We start from the raw sequence: 17509 nt of genomic DNA, 5'->3' as shown, positions 1-17509 counted from the left end.
TTTAACCACAACCTGCACAACACTGTGGATTTACAGCACTTTGTTCACATGCTAACACACTGCTGTCAAAACTGTGAACCACACATTCAAAACGGAATAGAGTTCAGCCTGGTGCCTTTCAAACACTGCTGATTGCAATTTCAGCTGAAAGGCTAAGCAGGTGTCTTGTTTTAGACTTGTTAGTGAACACACACGCATATATATATATATATATATATAGATAGATAGATAGGTAGAGCTCAAAAAGACTCATTTTGGAAATGGAACAAGGAAGACGGGTTCGTGGAGGGAGAAGGGTGGCAGGGAGAGGGGGATGCGTGGAGGAAGACAAAGAGCTGTTATTCCAGATGAAATAAGGGCTCCACTTTTAGGCCATGTTGTGAACCATGGTCTCTCATTGAGAGAGGCAGGGTTGAGGGTGCAACCCAATCTGCAAAAATCCACAGTGGCATCTGTAATGCGAATTTTCCATCATACAAACAGGTGAGAGTTACATCCTTACAGTAAATGAAAACATTACAGGAATCTATTTTGTTTTGCAATTATAGAATATTTACACAGATATATATTACAGTAAGTTTGACTGTAAAATATATTTTTACAACAGGACCCAAAGGCTGCCCCCGACAGGGGGAAGAGGAAAAATATTTTCAGATGCGCAGGAAAATGCTATTGTTGACATGGTTGTTGTCAACAATGCAATAAAACTGCGGGAGATTAAAGATAGAGTGCTGGCTGATAATGATATATTTGAAAATGTTAATTCTGTCAGCACAACAACTATTGCTCGAGTCCTAAAGAAACACCAAGTTACAATGAAACAGTTATACACTGTACCATTCGAGAGAAACAGTGAACGGGTAAAAGAGCAAAGATACCAATATGTCCAGGTAAGACGTCTGAGGTTACATACACAGCTAGAAAACATATTTACAGTAAAAAACAACACGAGCATTTCTACAGTAAAACTGCACTTACTGTTTTTCAGAGAGTAATGGAGGTGGAAGCACTGGAAAGACCACATTCATTTGTAATTATCGATGAAGCTGGATTTAACCTTGCCAAAACACGGCGCAGAGGAAGGAATGTTATAGGTCAAAGGGCCACTGTGGGGGTTCTAGGCCAAAGGGGGGGAAATATCACCATGTGTGCTGCAATGGCCAATGATGGTTTGCTCCTCAACACACCACTCATTGGCCCACACAACACAGAAAGGCTCATAGCTTTCCTAGAACAGCTCTATGCTCAGCTAGTGCCAGCAGAACAGGGGGAGCCAGGAAGAAACCCCCAAGTTGTTGTCATAGTTTGCGATAACGTTGCTTTTCACCACTCTGCAGCTGTCACAGATTGGTTTGCAGCACATCGCAGATTTATGGTTTTGTACCTGCCTGCATATTCACCTTCCTCAACCCAATAGAGGCGTTTATCTCTGCCTGGAGGTGGAAAGTGTTTGGTCACCACCCACATGACCAAATGTCTCTTTTGGAAGCCATGCGTGCCGGATGTGAGGACACGAGTCCAGAGGACTGCCAGGGATGGATAAGGCCCTCCAGAAGGTTCTTCCTCAGGTGGCAAGAGAGAACATTAGATGTGATGTTGATGACAACATGTGGCCTGATGCTAGAGGCAGGATTAGCCCCTCAATTATTTATTAGAATTACAGTATGTACTTTTAGTTTCTACCTTTTTTTTCTCATTACTGTAATTCCGTAAATTACTACAGACTATTGAAGCAAACTGCTAATTTTCATTTACCTTAAAGAATTGTTATGTTCTAAAAAATAAAAAAATTCATGTGAAAGAATGTCACTCTTTTCTTTGAAGAAAATATTACTTTGTTTGAAGTCACTGAAATTGTTCAAACTGTAAAGATGAAAAGTTAGTATTTTCTGTATTGGTGTTTGATGCTCGTGTTTTTACTCTGTGTGTTCTGAGTGACAGTGTGTGTTACCTCAGTGTGTTCTGAGTGACAGTGTGTGTTACCTCAGTGTGTGTTACCTCAGTGTGTGTTACCTCAGTGTGTGTTACCTCAGTGAGGGTTGTGCATGTTGTTTGGCTGCACTGAGCATGTTTTGAATCATGTGTTAAGAGTTGTGTTGCTTGGAATGAGTTTTGCAGGTGATGTGGACTGTTTAGCTCAGGTGACTGTTGGGAGTGTAGACTGTAGTTAGAGTTTTGCACATGTGACTCCAGTTGTGCCCACTGTCGCTTAGCAATCGAAAAAAACTGTAAGAACTGAGGAGCGATGACATCATCGGGCGCTTTATGGAAAACATGGCAGCTGGCGAGCATGAAGTCATTCTCACTTCAACAGGGATGGGGACTAAAGTCCACAGTTACCAGGGGATGTGTGTGTGTGTGTGTGTGTGTGTGAGTGAGTGAGAGTGTGTTTGGTAAGTAAGGAAGTAAAGTTCATTTATGTTGCACTTATCACAGAAAAAGTGTGTGAGATTGTGTGTGTTTATGTGTGTGTGTGTGTATGTGTGTGTGATATTGTGTTTGTGTGTGGGATTGGGTTTGTGTGTGTGAGTGTGTGAGCGTGTGTGTGCGTGAGTATGTGTTTGTGCGCGTGTGTGTATATGTGTGAGTGTGTGTGATATTGTGTGTGTGTGATGTTTGTGTGAGTTTGTGTGTGTGAGTGTGTGTGTGTGTGTGATGTTTGTGTGAGTTTGTGTGTGTGTGTATGTGAGTGTGTGATGTTTGTGTGTGTGAGTGTGTGTGTGTATGTGTGTATGTGAGTGTGTGTGTTTTATGATGGAGGTAGAGGTGGAGACTCGATGTAACAGTCGTCTCTTCTTCTCAGGTGGATGGATAGCAGGAGGAAGAGGAGGGGAAGATGTCGTTCTTCGGCGTCAGGAAGAAAGAGAGAGGTAGGTCTAAGATACGACACACACTGCTCACTGGTTATCATTTCAATGATGTCTGCACAATATTATTAAAGTTTTGAATAAAGTCCTGTGACAAAAATATATCATCGAAAGCGAACGTCCTTAAAAAAAAAGAAGTTTAATCCACACGTTAAAACATCTGAAGAACTGTAAAGTTTCACCTTTAAGTCAATAACAATAATGTGTCTTTTGTTCTTGATCCAGAGCTGGAGAGAAAACTCAGAGCCAACGACCGCGAGTACAACCTCTCCTTCAGATACGCGGTGAGTCGTAATGGACCGGAGGTTCCTTAGACCTCTAGAGAACGTCTGGAACAGAACGTCTGTGGTAGAACGTCTGTAACAGAACATCGGTAATAGAAAACAAAGAGCCCAGGTGGCTTCTGGGTAAATTGATGATCCTCCTGTTTGTTGCTGTAGTCAAAACTCTATAACCTGAAAATTGAAAATAAAAAAATTCTGGAAAGTGAAAATTTAAAACCTGGAAATAAAAAAATGTAGAACCTGAAAAATTCAAATTAAAAACCTGAAAAATGGAAATAAGAAATCTGGAAAGTGAAAATAAAAAACCTGAAAAATGGAAATAAAAAACCTGTAAAGTGAAAATTAAAAACCTGGTAAGGGAAACCAAACCGTTTATTTTTCCATTTTCAACTTTCAATACGTAGAAACCGTTTCCGCACACGACTCCGCGGCGGGTAAACCTCGTGTAAAATACCAATACGGTTGTAAGCGCATGTCCCCCCCACCCCCACCCCTTCCTTGTGAATGTAGACATGTAGAGTCAGAACAACGTCGGTGGGCGGTGGTGTTGTTGTTAGAGATAAACGGTTCAGAGCCGAGGCCTCATGATGAGATCCACCTGGACCAGAGAGAACATCCCTCCCACCGGATGGACTCTCGTAAAGCCCGACATCTTTCACGTTATATGAGCTACAACGCAAATATTTAGCACATTTAGGATCCCTAATCTGCTCTTTTCTTGGTTCTGGTCATTAAAGGGAAGCTCTGGTTGAGTTTAGGGATTCATCCAGAGGGACCATTTTACCTTTCAGAGTGCTGTACAATCTGTACACATAGACATCCCTGTCCCAGAACCTCACATCAGATCAGGAAAAACTCCCAAACAACCCTTCAGGGGGAAAAGGGGGAAGAAACCTTCAGGAGAGCAACAGAGGAGGATCGTGAAGTCAAAAGGACTCCGGGGAGGAAGCAGAGTTAGTAATGTGCAATAGAGAGATGAAAATTCATCCAAGCCTGTGGTGAAAACTGTGAAGAAATGGACCAACGAGTCGAAGCTGGAGCTACAGGCCTGCTTTGACTGGAGTGCCTTTGAGGCTGCATCTACATCACTTGACGAACTCACTGAAACTGTGACGTCATATATCAGTTTTTGTGACGACATGTGTCTACCCACCAAAACGTACTGCATCTTTAATAACAATAAACCGTGGTTCACAGCAGGGCTCAGGCGGCTTCGTCAAGACAAAGAGGAGGCCTTCATGAGTGGGGACAGGATCCTGTACAACCAGGCCAGAAACACATTGACTAAGGAGATCAGAGTAGCAAAGAGAAGCTACTCTGAAAAGCTGAAGAACAGGTTTTGCGGTTACAAATCGAATTATTGGCTTAACATGCAATCGAATGATTGGCTTAATCAAAACAAACGAATTATCGGTTTACTATCGAGGTCCCGAGTCGATCTTCTCCGCCCCTGTCCGACCTCGGTTTGATCCAGTTGATACTCACCGATCCAGTTGATAACTTGATTCGATTCGAACTGGACTTTTTTGACTTTGCGCATGCTGCGCCTCCCTCCGCCTCCCTCCCTCCCTCCTCCTCCGAAGTCTGAAAGAGAATCGAAAAATGTAAATACTCCGTACTGACGAACGCCTTCTCTCTCTCTCCAACTCTCAGCCAGCCAAGCAATTTTGCATTGCACATTTGTCTATATATTAACTGGAAGAGAATAGTAGTAGGATGTCGCTCGCCTCTGTTCTGTTCGCTTCTTTCTTTGTTGTTTGTTGTGGGTGGTGAAGAGGTCAAGAGATGGCTGTGTATCACCGAGTTGTAATGAATGAAAAGCGCCTATCTATCGGATATGACATGCCGCCAATGATTCAATTAAATTACACACTGTATATTGGATAGGAACAGATCCCCCAAAAGATAGCATAGTCCGACTAAAGCAAGATTCGAATTATACCATCATGTAAACGCACTGAGTGTGGAGAGGCCTGCGGGACATCACCAACAATAGGAAACCCTCCCCCCACTCCATGGAGAACCCTCAACTGGCTGACGATCTGAATGTGTTTTACTGCAGGTTTGATCACCCCACATTCACACCCCTCACCCGCTCCAACTCAGACCTCACACAGTCATCTGCATCCCCTGTTATCACCTCCCCCCTCCCCCTGACCCCCCACCGGCACCGACGGTCTGTGAAGAGGATGTGTGCCGGCTCTTTCAGAGACAGAAGACGAGGAAGGCAGCAGGCCCAGACGGTGTGTCACCGTCCTGTCTGATCAGCTGGCCCCCATCTTCACACGGATCTTCAACAGATCTCTGGAGCTGTGTGAAGTCCCCTCCTGCTTCAAACGCTCCACCATCATCCCGGTTCCCAAAACATCCTCCATCACTGGACTGAATGACTACAGGCCCGTCGCCCTGACGTCTGTGGTCATGAAGTCCTTTGAGAGACTGGTGTTGACCCATCTGAAGGGCATCACAGGCCCCCTGCTGGACCCTCTGCAGTTTGCCAAACAGGTCAGTGGATGATGCAGTCAACATGGGGCTGCACTACATCCTGCAACACCTCGACTCCCCAGGGACCTATGCAAGGATGTCACTGTGCCTGCCTCCACCTGTCAGTGGATCACAAACTTCCTGATGGACAGGAAGCAGCAGGTGAGGCTGGGAGAAACAACATCCAGCACCCGGTCAGTCAGCACTGGTGCACCTCAGGGATGCGTGCTCTCCCCACTGCTCTTCTCCCTCTACACCAACGACTGCACCTCAGGAGACCCATCTGTTCAACTCCTAAAATTTGCAGACGACACATCAGTCATCGGCCTCATCCGTGATGATGACGAGTCTGCATATAGGCGGGAAGTTGAACGGCTGGTCCTGTGGTGCGGTCGCAACAACCTAGAGCTGAACACGCTTAAGACTGTGGAGATGACAGTGGACTTCAGGAGGAGCCCCCCAGCACTGCCCCCCCTCACCATACTCAATAACACTGTGTTGGCTGTGGAATCCTTCAGGTTTCTGGGATCCACAATCTCCCGGAACCTGAAGTGGGAACCTAATGTCAACAAAATCATCAAGAAGGCCCAGCAGAGGTTGTACTTCCTGCGCCAGCTTAGGAAGTACAACCTGCCTCAGGAGCTGCTGATCATGTTCTACACCGCAGTTATAGAGTCTGTTCTGTGCACTTCAATCACTGTCTGGTTTGGATCGGCCACCAAACTGGACCAGAACCGACTCCAACGGACAGTCAGGTCTGCAGAGAAGATCATCGGTGCCAACCTGCCCACCATCCAAGACCTGTACACCTCCAGAGTCAGGAAACGGGCAGGAAAAATCACTGCAGACTCCTCCCACCCCGGACACAAACTATTCAAACTCCTCCCCTCTGGTAGACGCTACAAAACCTCCAGACACAAAAACAGTTTCTTCCCCCTCGCCGTCTCACTACTAAACAATAACCCACTGTAGCATATATATATTTATATATTTATCCCTGCACTTCTCGCACTCTCCACTTCTTCTGGCACTACTGTTTCACAGCTACTGTATATAGCCATTCCTCTTGTATATACTTAAGTCACTTTCTAAAACTTCTTAGACCGTTGCACTGTTTGTTCTGTACTGCACTGTTTGTTTTGTTTGTTCTGTATTGTGTTGTAATGTATATTTTGTCTAAGCACAGAGACACTTTACCAAGTCAAATTCCTTGTTTGTGCAAACTTACTTGGCCAATAAAACTGATTCTGATTCTGATAAGGAGAGAGAAAAGAGGAGATAGGTGCTCAGTGTATCCTAACGTCCCCCGGCAGCCTATAAGCCTATAGCAGCATATCAAGGGGCTGGACCAGGTGAACCGGATTCAGCCCTAACTATAAGCTCTGTCAAAGAGGAAAGTCTTCAGTCTACTCTGTGTCTGCCTCCAGGACTGAAGGTGGAAGCTGGTTCCATAAGAGAGGAGCTTGATAACACTTTCTAGGTTTTTAATTTTCCATTTCTAGATTTTTAATTTCAACATCGGAGAGGTCAGACTTAAGCTACGCGACCTCCGACACACACACACACGTATCGCCCTTTTTAAATTTTCCACTTCACACGTTTTAGAATCAATATTTTGTTTCTTATTTCCCGCAATAGCTGCCATCGAGCGGCGTTACATAAACGTTGATATTTACCCCGAAAGGACTTTTCTTCTTTTGTTTACCTTTTAGGAAGGTTGTTTTGTAATCTCGATGTGATAAAGTTTCAGTTTCTCCTCGTATGATAACGACTCCACAGGACCGCAAATATTTTCTCAAGCTGTGGATGTGATTACCCATCATGCTTCTGTCTTATCACCCAGGAAGCATATGGGCAGATTTCCATAACATCGTTTTTAATGGAGTCATGTAAACACTGTGTTGTGTGTTTTTCCACCGGTGCTTGTTCAGGGCCCGGTTATGACCTCCAGTGTTTGTCTTTTTATTTGCTTGTTTTTGTACATTTTTCTGCCCAACTTCGGGATTTTTTAATTTCCCTTTGCGATGGTCGTGTGACTGAAGTTTGTAAACATTTGTAAAATTTTTTTTACATACAACTTGAATAATCTCCTTAAGGCTCCATTAGGACATGCGACCCCCCCCTTTCTGAACTTTACTCCCCCTCTCTTTCCAGACGAACGCCATCAAGACCTCCAAGTACAACCCCTTCACCTTCCTGCCTCTCAACCTGTTTGAGCAGTTCCAGAGGCTCGCCAACGCCTACTTCCTGTTTCTGCTGGCGCTCCAGGTGAGCGGAACAAACGCACCCGCACGCAGGAAAAACATCCAGAACGCCACCCGGCAAATTTGATGTGAAATGTAGACACATGCACACAGATATGCATGCACACACACACATTCGTCTTGTTCTAATGTGGCCCTTTTAATGTAATGTTGGATTGCACAACAGTCGTCTGACTCACGGTGAGGCAGCTTATAGTATTTACTTTATTACCTTCGCATTGAAAATGCCAGAAGGTTATGTTTTGATCGCCATTTATTTGTATGCGTGTTATTCGCAAAACTCAAAAAGTATTGAACAGAATCGCATGAAATTTGGTGGGATGATTGTTTATTATCCGGGGACCAGTTGATTAGATTTTGGGATCGATTGGGTCAAAGGTCATGAACAGGTCAAATCTTCTTGAATCACATGGAATTTGGTGGGATGATTGGTTATTATCCGGGGACCATTTGATTAGATTTTGGGATCAATCAGGTCAAAGGTCAAGGTCATGGAAAGGTCAAAATCTTTTTTTTTACCATAGCACGATACATTTTTGTCCAATTGGCATGCAACTAATGCCAAAATGTTCATAATTCAATGCCCAATCTTGTGATATGCGAAGGTATGCGCTCTACCAAGTGCCCGTTCTAGTTTACTTTGCAATACTCCACCGTACAAATACTCTGGTTCACGTGAAGTCCTACATTAACAAAAAAGTCTCTATTTTATCATCAAAATACACTTTAAGTAACAAAAGTAACATGTATATGAGTTTCCTTTCAATCTAAGCCTCAGAGCTTAACAGTCTCATTTCTTTACTATTTCTAACTGAAACCCGACTTCCCCGCAGCGCGTTCACCAAACAGAAAACACGTGACGCACGTGCAGCGAGATTTAACGAAGTGGGACATCCAGAGCGGTTGTGTTGCGCCACAGAGGTCCTCGAACACAACAGAGGTCCTAAAACACAACAGAGGTCTTCGAACACAACAGAGGTCCTCGAACACAACAGAGGTCCTAAAACACAACAGAGGTCCTCGAACACAACAGAGGTCCTAGAACACCACAGAGGTCCTCGAACACCACAGGTCCTCGAACACAACAGAGGTCCTCGAACACAACAGAGGTCCTCTGTCACGGTGCTGTTAGCGTGGACCCAAAAGCACGACTCAGACAGGAGAACAAGCTGGGTCAAAACCGGGAGATCAGTCAAGGAAGCAAACAAGTCCAAAAAGGGGCAGGGCAGAGAATCAGGTCAGAACAGGCAGGTCAGGAATATATACTAATAACGCTGGAGAACTTGGCACTAAAACACAAGACAATCTGGCAGAGGACAAGTGGAAGTGAGGGAGCTAAATAGTGAGGGACTAATAAGGGGATGGGCTGCAGGTGAGAAGGGCGTGAGGACCAGGTGAAGGGAATGAGGGACTAACGAGGGAGTGATCAGAGGCAGGTGAGGGGAGTTGGATTGACGAGATGGTGTGACAGGATGAAAACAACGATTACAAAAAGGAAGGCGTGGAGCTAAACTGTTACATCCTCGAACACAACAGAGGTCCTCGAAAAAAACAGAGATCCTTGAACACAACAGAGGTCCTCGAACACAACAGAGGTCTAAAAAATAAATGATACTGTTCATGAGAATCTACCTGATGCGTCTTTAAAAGAACATTTTAATTAAAACATCAGGAAACCGCTTCAACGAGTTCTTGGATTTCAAAAATCAAAAACTACTCGGCTCCTCATTGTCACGTGTTCAACCAAATGTCATTGAAATCTGGAAGCAAGTTTATTGAGAAACAATAAAAAAATTCAAACGTGCACCAATTATTATAATCTTTCAAAATCTGGGGCTTTTTGATTTTTCACCAGTTATGTGTATGACTCCCCATTGTGCACATTTGTGGGTGTTTTGCACCCTTTTCACTCATTATACTGTTTTATTTGTTATATTTTTTTATTTGTAATCTGTATATTTGGACACTTTCTCACGTTTGTTTTGCAACTGCTGCACAACAGTTACATCTTACCTAACTGATGAAGAAAAGCGATGTTATCTTGCATTATGCAAACAACAATACAACAACAAATTATTAATAGGACATGTTATTATGTGAAGTCTTTGTTTTCAATCCTCACTCACCAAATCCAGACCAAAATGTTTAATGCAGACCGTTAATACACAGATTTTTTAAATTTTTAAATAAATGCAGCACATTAATTGGACATTTTGAAAAAGGAGAAATCAAAAACGAAAAAGAAAACGGAAAAAAACAATTCAATTTGACTGTCCTTCAAGAGACATCTCTGTATTTATTATGTATTTTTTCATTAAAGAAACATTATGCAGACATATTGCACGTATATGGATCCGAACGTTTGGAACTTCTTTTAACTTTTCCATGCAGGTTGGTGTTCCTCAGGGAACCCTCCTGGGTGCCCTTTAGCTTAGATAAAGTCACCGTGTTTGCTGGTTCTGTGTCAGACTGTCAGACTGTTTTCTGTGGGTGTTCTCCAGGTGATCCCTCAGATCTCCTCCCTGTCCTGGTTCACCACGGTGGTGCCGCTGGTTCTCGTGCTGACAGTCACTGCTGCCAAGGATGCCACCGACGACATTGTAAGCCGGCGTGTATTTGTGGAGCATTTTCCTCTTCTTTTTTTTTTTTTTACAAATTCATTATTCGTACAATAAACAAAGATCGGCTACTTGGTGTGGACCGGCTTTAAATTCCAAATACACGATAAAGAAGAATCATGCTGTGCACGTACAAGGTTGAGTAACCTTTTTCCACTTCCCAGATCACATTTCATTTAAATTTTGTGGAAGCGAGAATTTTAAGTTACAGAAGAAAAAAAATGGAATGGAATGGAAGCGAGAATTAAAGTTTTACCACAGTAGTCTCAAGTATACAGTTTTAGCCTTTTATATATTTATATTTATATATCAAATGTGTATATATAAATAAAAATGTATATTAAATATATATATATAATTTAATATATATATAAATATATATTTTTTATATATATATCGCTCAGGCAATCGACCCAATTTATGTAAGTGTATGCCGTCAGGCCGCGTGTGTATGTGTTTGTGTGTATGTGCATGTGTGTGTGTCATCCAATAACATAATGCCAAACCACCTCGAGGAAATAAAAGTTGCCATAAGTTAAACATTAGCTGACTGAGGAGAACAAAAAGTCCTTTTGTCTGGCAGAGGTGGTGATCCTGAATGCCCCCCCCTTCTCTGGTAACCATCTGTTCCTTTAGTGATGTCATTGACTTTGGGCATTTTTTGCATTTCCTAGATTATGCTGATGAGATAAATTAATAATCATCTGATTCGGCGGTTAACTTTGAGATGATTAACAGAAGAGGAAATAGTAGAAAATAACATTAGTTATGTTTATTTTACTTCCCTCAAATCTTTAACTTTTTGAACAGAAAAAAATCCAAAATTAACCCCATGTCATCCTGGAAGAACAACTAAATAACAATATTTTAACTTTTTTAATATTGTTTAACATCTACCACTAGACAGAGAAGCTTGAGAGCCTCGACTTTCTATCTCATAATTTTGACTTTCTATCTCATAATTATAACTCACTATCTCATAATTTAGACTTTCCATCTCATAATGATGACTTACCATGGGGATATATTTATTCTCGCAGCGACATTTCCATCACATTTTTTCTTTTACCGCGGGGGAAATGAGCTTCTATACAGATCTGTTCAATTTGAATGAGTTTAAATAGTTAATAGGAGAAGCCACTATAAGGAGTGAACTCTTCCGTTAGGGTGGCGTTAAAATTGCATCAGAAAACCGCGAAGAAACATTTCCCACATTTGAAAGATGTGTTTGTGATTACAAAAAGGGGGCGTTGCGTAACTCACAGAAACCAATAGTGACCAGAAAGAGACAGACCGACTGGAGACTCGTAATTGGTTAGGAGGGAAGTAAAGGTTTCAGAAGGTCAAAAGGTCAAATACAGCTGAATATCTCTCGAGGGAGGATACTGTAAGTCCTCCTTGTTCACAGATATGTTTATTTAAATGATCTGTTGGTAAAGTTGAGTTCCTTGTGACCTTTTGTGACTTTGTTTCATCATGTTTGTTTTTGTGTGCGTTATTTCCAGAATCGCCACAGGAGCGACAATCAAGTCAACAACCGAAAAGTTCAAGTCCTCATTGACAGAAAGTGAGTTTGTCCACATGAATCATGGGAAATATATGTGTGTGTGTTTATATTCACAGTTTCAGGCAGCTACATCCTGGTCTTTGTGCCATCAGGTTCTTTTAACTTTTCCGTGCAGGTTGGTTTTCCTCAGGGAACCTTCCTGGGTGCCCTTTAGCTTAAATACAGTCATGGTGTTTGCTCGTATGAGCTCTTAAGGGTGGTTCATGCCCACTATATTACCCATGCACCAATCAAACACACCTCACATATTTAGACTGGCAGGTCAACCGGGGAACAAAACAAGCACTCCCCGCCATCCTGCAGCTGCTTCCTGTTGGCGGCACTAGATAATACAGGGAAGAAATACTCTAAAAATATAGCAACAAAAAGAGGCTTGTCTATAAACAGAACGATTGAAAGTCATACAAATGTGAAAGTGGGATTGAAAACAAGAATTTTTGACAGTAGTATCCAAAATTCACAACGCAGCTACAAACTCTGGAGAAATTATTGAATAGTCAACAAAACCACATTTTATTTATTTATTAAAACTGTACGAAGAAGAAGAAGAAGAAATAAATAATCTTAAAGTTAATTGCTTTTGGACAAAATGAGGCAAATTGTGAAAATGTCCATTATTCATATTCATTCATTATAAACACGAACAAACTAGAAAATGAGTCTTAGGCATGAAAAGTAAAACCCTGAAAAGCATCAGATGTTAATCTTCATGCCAAGTTGACGGACACACGGGCGATAACACAGGAAACTGACCTCGCAGTGAGGCGCTCGTATCGGGATGACCTCAGTGTTCAGTTATTTATGGTATTTCCTGACAGTCCTTCAAGGAAAAGGACCAGAAAACCTTTTTGTTCCTCTCTGAACTCTTTGAGTCCAACTGAACTGTTTCCTGACCTCAGGCTGCGAGGAGAGAAGTGGATGAACGTCCAGGTGGGAGACGTCATCCGGCTGGAGAACAACCAGTTCGTCACCGTGAGTCAACAACCAGTCATTAAACCGCAGGGGAGACGTTCTCCTTCTCTGTACTGGGCGTTATTTAGTGTGTGTGCGTGTGTGTGTGTGCGCATGTGTATGTACGTGTGTGTGTGTAGTTGGTGTGTGCGAATGTGTGTGCGTGTGTGTGTGTGTGTGTGACAGGTGAGTGGCAGGTGTGAGTGACATGTGTCTCTCTCTGTGGTTGCAGGCCGACATCCTGCTGCTCTCCAGCAGTGAGCCGCTCAGCCTCGTTTACATCGAGACGGCAGAACTGGACGGGTCGGTCCACTGGTCCAGCACGGTGAAGGTACGTCCACCTGGCTTAACGTCTTATTCACCTGTGTCCTCCTCCTCCTCCTCCTCAGAGAGACAAACCTGAAGGTGAGACAGGCCCTGACCGTGACGGGAGACCTGGGAGAGGATGTGGAGAAACTGGCAGACTTCAACGGTAGGACCGAAACACACACACACACACACACACACATGCACACACACCACACACACACATGCACACACCACACACACACATGCACACACATGCGCACAGACACACATTTAAAGCTAATGAAGCTGATTCAGATTCAGGAGGTACACTTTGAATCCAACTTTAGCCTCTGTTGTTGTTGTTGTTGTATGAAGAGCTGAAACATGTTCCTGCGGGTTTTTTGTATATTTTTTATTCTGAAACAAATGAATATTTAAAAGTATTCAAATGCATAATCTTAAGTAACAGAACACTTTGATCCCTCCTCATGTCACCGTGTTCTCATCCTGCACATTGATTGACACGCAATAGTCACAGATTAGACTATATGTTAATAGGTCATACCCCCCCCCTCTCCCCCCCTCAAGGCGAGGTCCGCTGTGAACCCCCCAACAACCGCCTGGACCGCTTCACGGGGACGCTGAGCTGCGGCGGCCAGAAGCACCCGCTGGACAACGGGAAGGTGCTGCTGCGCGGCTGCACCCTGAGGAACACCCAGTGGTGCTTCGGACTGGTGCTGTTCGGAGGTGTGTGTGAAGGGGGTGTGTGTGTGTGGGGGGAGGGGGGGGGGGTACACACACACACACACACACACGTAGTCATAGGGAACCGGTGGAACCATTGTCCCCTCTTCAGGAAATGTGACGAACGAAACTGAAAGACTTAAAATAGAGGAAGACATGAGCGAAGATGACAGTGTGTGTGTGTGTTGTGTGTTGTGTGGTGTGTGTATGTGTGGGGGCACACATAGTCATCGGGATCCAAACTGAAAAGCGTGTGATTTGACTTCAAATAGATGAAGGTCTGAATGACGATGACGACTCGTTTGTTTCTGTTCTTGTTATTTTATTATTATTTTATAATTTTTATAATTTATTTTTTTTAGGTCCGGAGACGAAGTTGATGCAGAACTGCGGGAAGAGCTCATTCAAGAGGACGAGCATCGACCGCCTGATGAACGTCCTTGTGCTCTGTGTGAGGCCTCAAATCATGTCACTGTCATTTAGTCAAGGGGGGGGGGGGGGGGCGACCTTATGACCTCTGACTCCCATCCCCCCAAAAAATAAATATTTAGCTTGATGACCTTTTGACCTCTAACTTCCATCCCCCCCCCCTAAGAAATATTATGCCTCCTCTTTAACCTTTTTTGATGGATGACCTTATGACCTCTAACTTCCACCCCCCAACAACAATTATTTTGCCTCATTTTTAACCTTTTTGACGGACGACCTTTTGACCTCTGACTCCCATCCCAAAAAATAATAATCTTTTGCCTCCTTTTTAACCTTTTTTGACGGTCGACCTTTTGACCTCTGACCCCCCCCCCCCTTTCAGATCTTCGGCTTCCTGGCCTTCATGTGCACCGTCCTGGCGATCGGGAACTGCTTCTGGGAGCTGAACGAGGGCTCGACCTTCACGGCCTTCCTGCCTCGGCAGGACGGCAACGAGGCGACCTTCTCCGCCTTCCTCACCTTCTGGTCCTACGTCATCATCCTCAACACCATGGTGCCCATCTCGCTCTACGTCAGCGTGGAGATCATCCGCCTGGGCAACAGCTTCTACATCGACTGGGACCGCAAGATGTACCACGCCGCCAACGACACGCCCGCCGAGGCCCGCACCACCACGCTGAACGAGGAGCTCGGCCAGGTCAAGTACGTCTTCAGCGACAAGACGGGGACGCTCACCCAGAACGTCATGACCTTCAACAAGTGCTCCATCCACGGGAAGTCCTACGGTGAGACTGCAGGCGCCCAACATGCTTGATGAGGATGTGTTTACTGGTACTCACCGGATATAACTGCAGTTATTATAAAGTGTGACGCATATTTCCCCATATTAGACTTAGACTTAGACTTAGACTTTCTTTATTGTCATTGTTACAGAGAACACGTTCAAAGAACAACGAAATTGAGTAGCAGTCCCCTAGGTGCACTTCAATGTAAAAAAAAATAGGAGTACAACTAAAAAATAAGAATAAAAAACAAAATATGTACAGAATTATAACAGAAGTGAGTAAGAGGCATGTCAGTATTGTATACATGGTATACGAAGAATAGAAAAAAGACAACCTTATTTAAAGTGACTCGGCATTTAAAATATGTGCGAACAGTTGTAGTAAAATTCCAAGTGTACATTTGGGCATAAGGGCACATTTTTCCTGAGTGGGCATATGTTGTAATTGTTTTCACTTTTTCAATATTGCACATTTGTTCTGTATTGCACATGGTGTATTGCACATTATTTTGACAGATGCAGAGAGGTTTCAGGGCCTGTTGAGCACAGTTATTGCTCTCGGATAAAAACTGTCCTTCAGTCTATTTGTTTTTGTGTTCATCGCTCTGTATCGTCTGCCTGAGCGCATGAGTTGAAAGTGGCAGTGTCCTGGGTGGGAGGGGTCTTTCAGGATGCTATGGGCTTTCTTCAGGCAGCGGGTGTTGTAGAGTTCAGTCAGGGCGGGGAGGGGGCATCCGATTATTTTCTGAGCGGTGTTCACGACCCTCTGGAGCGCCTTCCTCTCTGCAGCCGTGCAGCTCCAGAACCACACACAGATGCAGTATGTCAGGATGCTCTCAATAGAGCACCGATAGAATGACACTAGCAGCTCCTGTGTGAGGTGATTTTCCTGAGGACTCTCAGGAAGTACAGTCTCTGGTGTGCCTTCTTGATGGTGGCTGAGGTGTTGGTGCTCCAGGTAAGGTGTTCTTCGAGGTATACGCCCAGGAATCGGAAGTTGGAGGCTCTCTCCACATTGTCTCCACTGATGACCAGGGGCTGAAAGTCTGTTTTTTTCCTCCTGAAATCGACAATCAGCTCCTTGGTTTTGGAGGTGTTCAGGGCCAGGTTGTTCTCTGTGCACCACCCTGCCAGCCTCTCCACCTCGTTCCGGTACGCCGACTCATCTCCTCCTGAGATGAGCCCCACTATGGTGGTGTCGTCCGCGAACTTGATGACCGAGTTGCTGGAGTGTGCGGGGGTGCAGTCGTGTGTGTAGAGGGAGTAGAGTAGAGGACTCAGCACGCAGCCCTGTGGAGAGCCGATGCTGAGGTTTAGGTTTGAGGAGGTGTGGCAACCCATCCTCACCCTCTGGGGACGGTCAGACAAAAAGTCCATTATCCATTTGCATATTGAGCTTGATAGTCCCAGATCTAATAGTTTGGACACCAGTCTCTCAGGAATGATGGTGTTAAATGCCGAGCTGTAGTCCACAAAGAGCAGCTCACGTAGCTCCCCCTCTGTTCCAAGTGGCTCAGAGTGGAGTGCAGAGCTGTGGCGATGGCGTCCTCCGTGGACCTGTTTGTTCTGTAGGCGAACTGGTGGGGGTCAAACCCGGGAGGTAGAGCTGAGGTGATGTGTATCTTGATCAGTTTCTCAAAGCACTTTGTGATGATGGGTGTGAGTGCTACTGGGCGGTAATCGTTAAGGCAGGTGATGGAGTTCTTTTTCGGCACCGGAATGATTGTGGAAGTCTTCATGCATGGTGGGACGACAGCCTGAGAGAGTGATTGGTTGTAGATCTTGGTAAAGACCCCAGCCAGCTGGTCTGCACATTCTCTCAGTACTTGTCCTTGAACACCGTCTGGGCCTGTGGCCTTCCTCGGGTTCACCGTTCTCAGCATGCGCCTCACCTCGTGCTCCTCTACGATGAGAGTGTGGCTGCTGTGAGGTGCAGGCGGGGTGGGGGGGCTGGGGGGTTGTTGAGGGGGTGTTGATGTGGCTGCAGGACGCTCTCTGTCGAAGCGAGCGAAGAAGCTGTTTAGCTCCTCCGCTCTGGAGGCGTCACCGTCAGCTGTTGATTTGCTGGGTCTGAAGTTTGTGATATGCTGTATTCCCTGCCATACTTTTCTGGTGTTATTGCTCCGTAGGTAGTCCTCGATCTTGCTTTTATAGTCCGCCTTGGCCTCTCTAATTCCTCTCTTTAGTTTGGCCCTGGCGGCACTGTAACGCTCCTGGTCACCTTCCTTG

At 44.5% G+C, this 17509-nt stretch overlaps 1 protein-coding gene across 1 annotated transcript in view; it reads left to right on the top strand.

Moving 5' to 3' along the window:
- The window catches only part of LOC130197331 (probable phospholipid-transporting ATPase IM), a 43175-nt gene that overhangs the window by 9410 nt on the left and 16256 nt on the right, over window positions 1-17509 (top strand). Inside the window, exons 2-12 of the mRNA XM_056419960.1 lie at window positions 2804-2870; window positions 3093-3151; window positions 7790-7903; window positions 10401-10499; window positions 12023-12084; window positions 12984-13056; window positions 13268-13338; window positions 13425-13507; window positions 13912-14070; window positions 14430-14518; window positions 14879-15281. Of these exons, the coding sequence (XP_056275935.1) occupies window positions 2837-2870; window positions 3093-3151; window positions 7790-7903; window positions 10401-10499; window positions 12023-12084; window positions 12984-13056; window positions 13268-13338; window positions 13425-13507; window positions 13912-14070; window positions 14430-14518; window positions 14879-15281 (1246 nt within the window). The 5' untranslated portion in view covers window positions 2804-2836. The remainder of the gene's footprint in view (window positions 1-2803; window positions 2871-3092; window positions 3152-7789; window positions 7904-10400; window positions 10500-12022; window positions 12085-12983; window positions 13057-13267; window positions 13339-13424; window positions 13508-13911; window positions 14071-14429; window positions 14519-14878; window positions 15282-17509) is intronic.

Source organism: Pseudoliparis swirei, chromosome 7, assembly GCF_029220125.1.
Source record: "Pseudoliparis swirei isolate HS2019 ecotype Mariana Trench chromosome 7, NWPU_hadal_v1, whole genome shotgun sequence".
NCBI lineage: Eukaryota > Metazoa > Chordata > Actinopteri > Perciformes > Liparidae > Pseudoliparis > Pseudoliparis swirei.
Note: the sequence above shows the minus strand (reverse complement) of the source record. Positions and strands in the feature narration are given on the sequence as shown.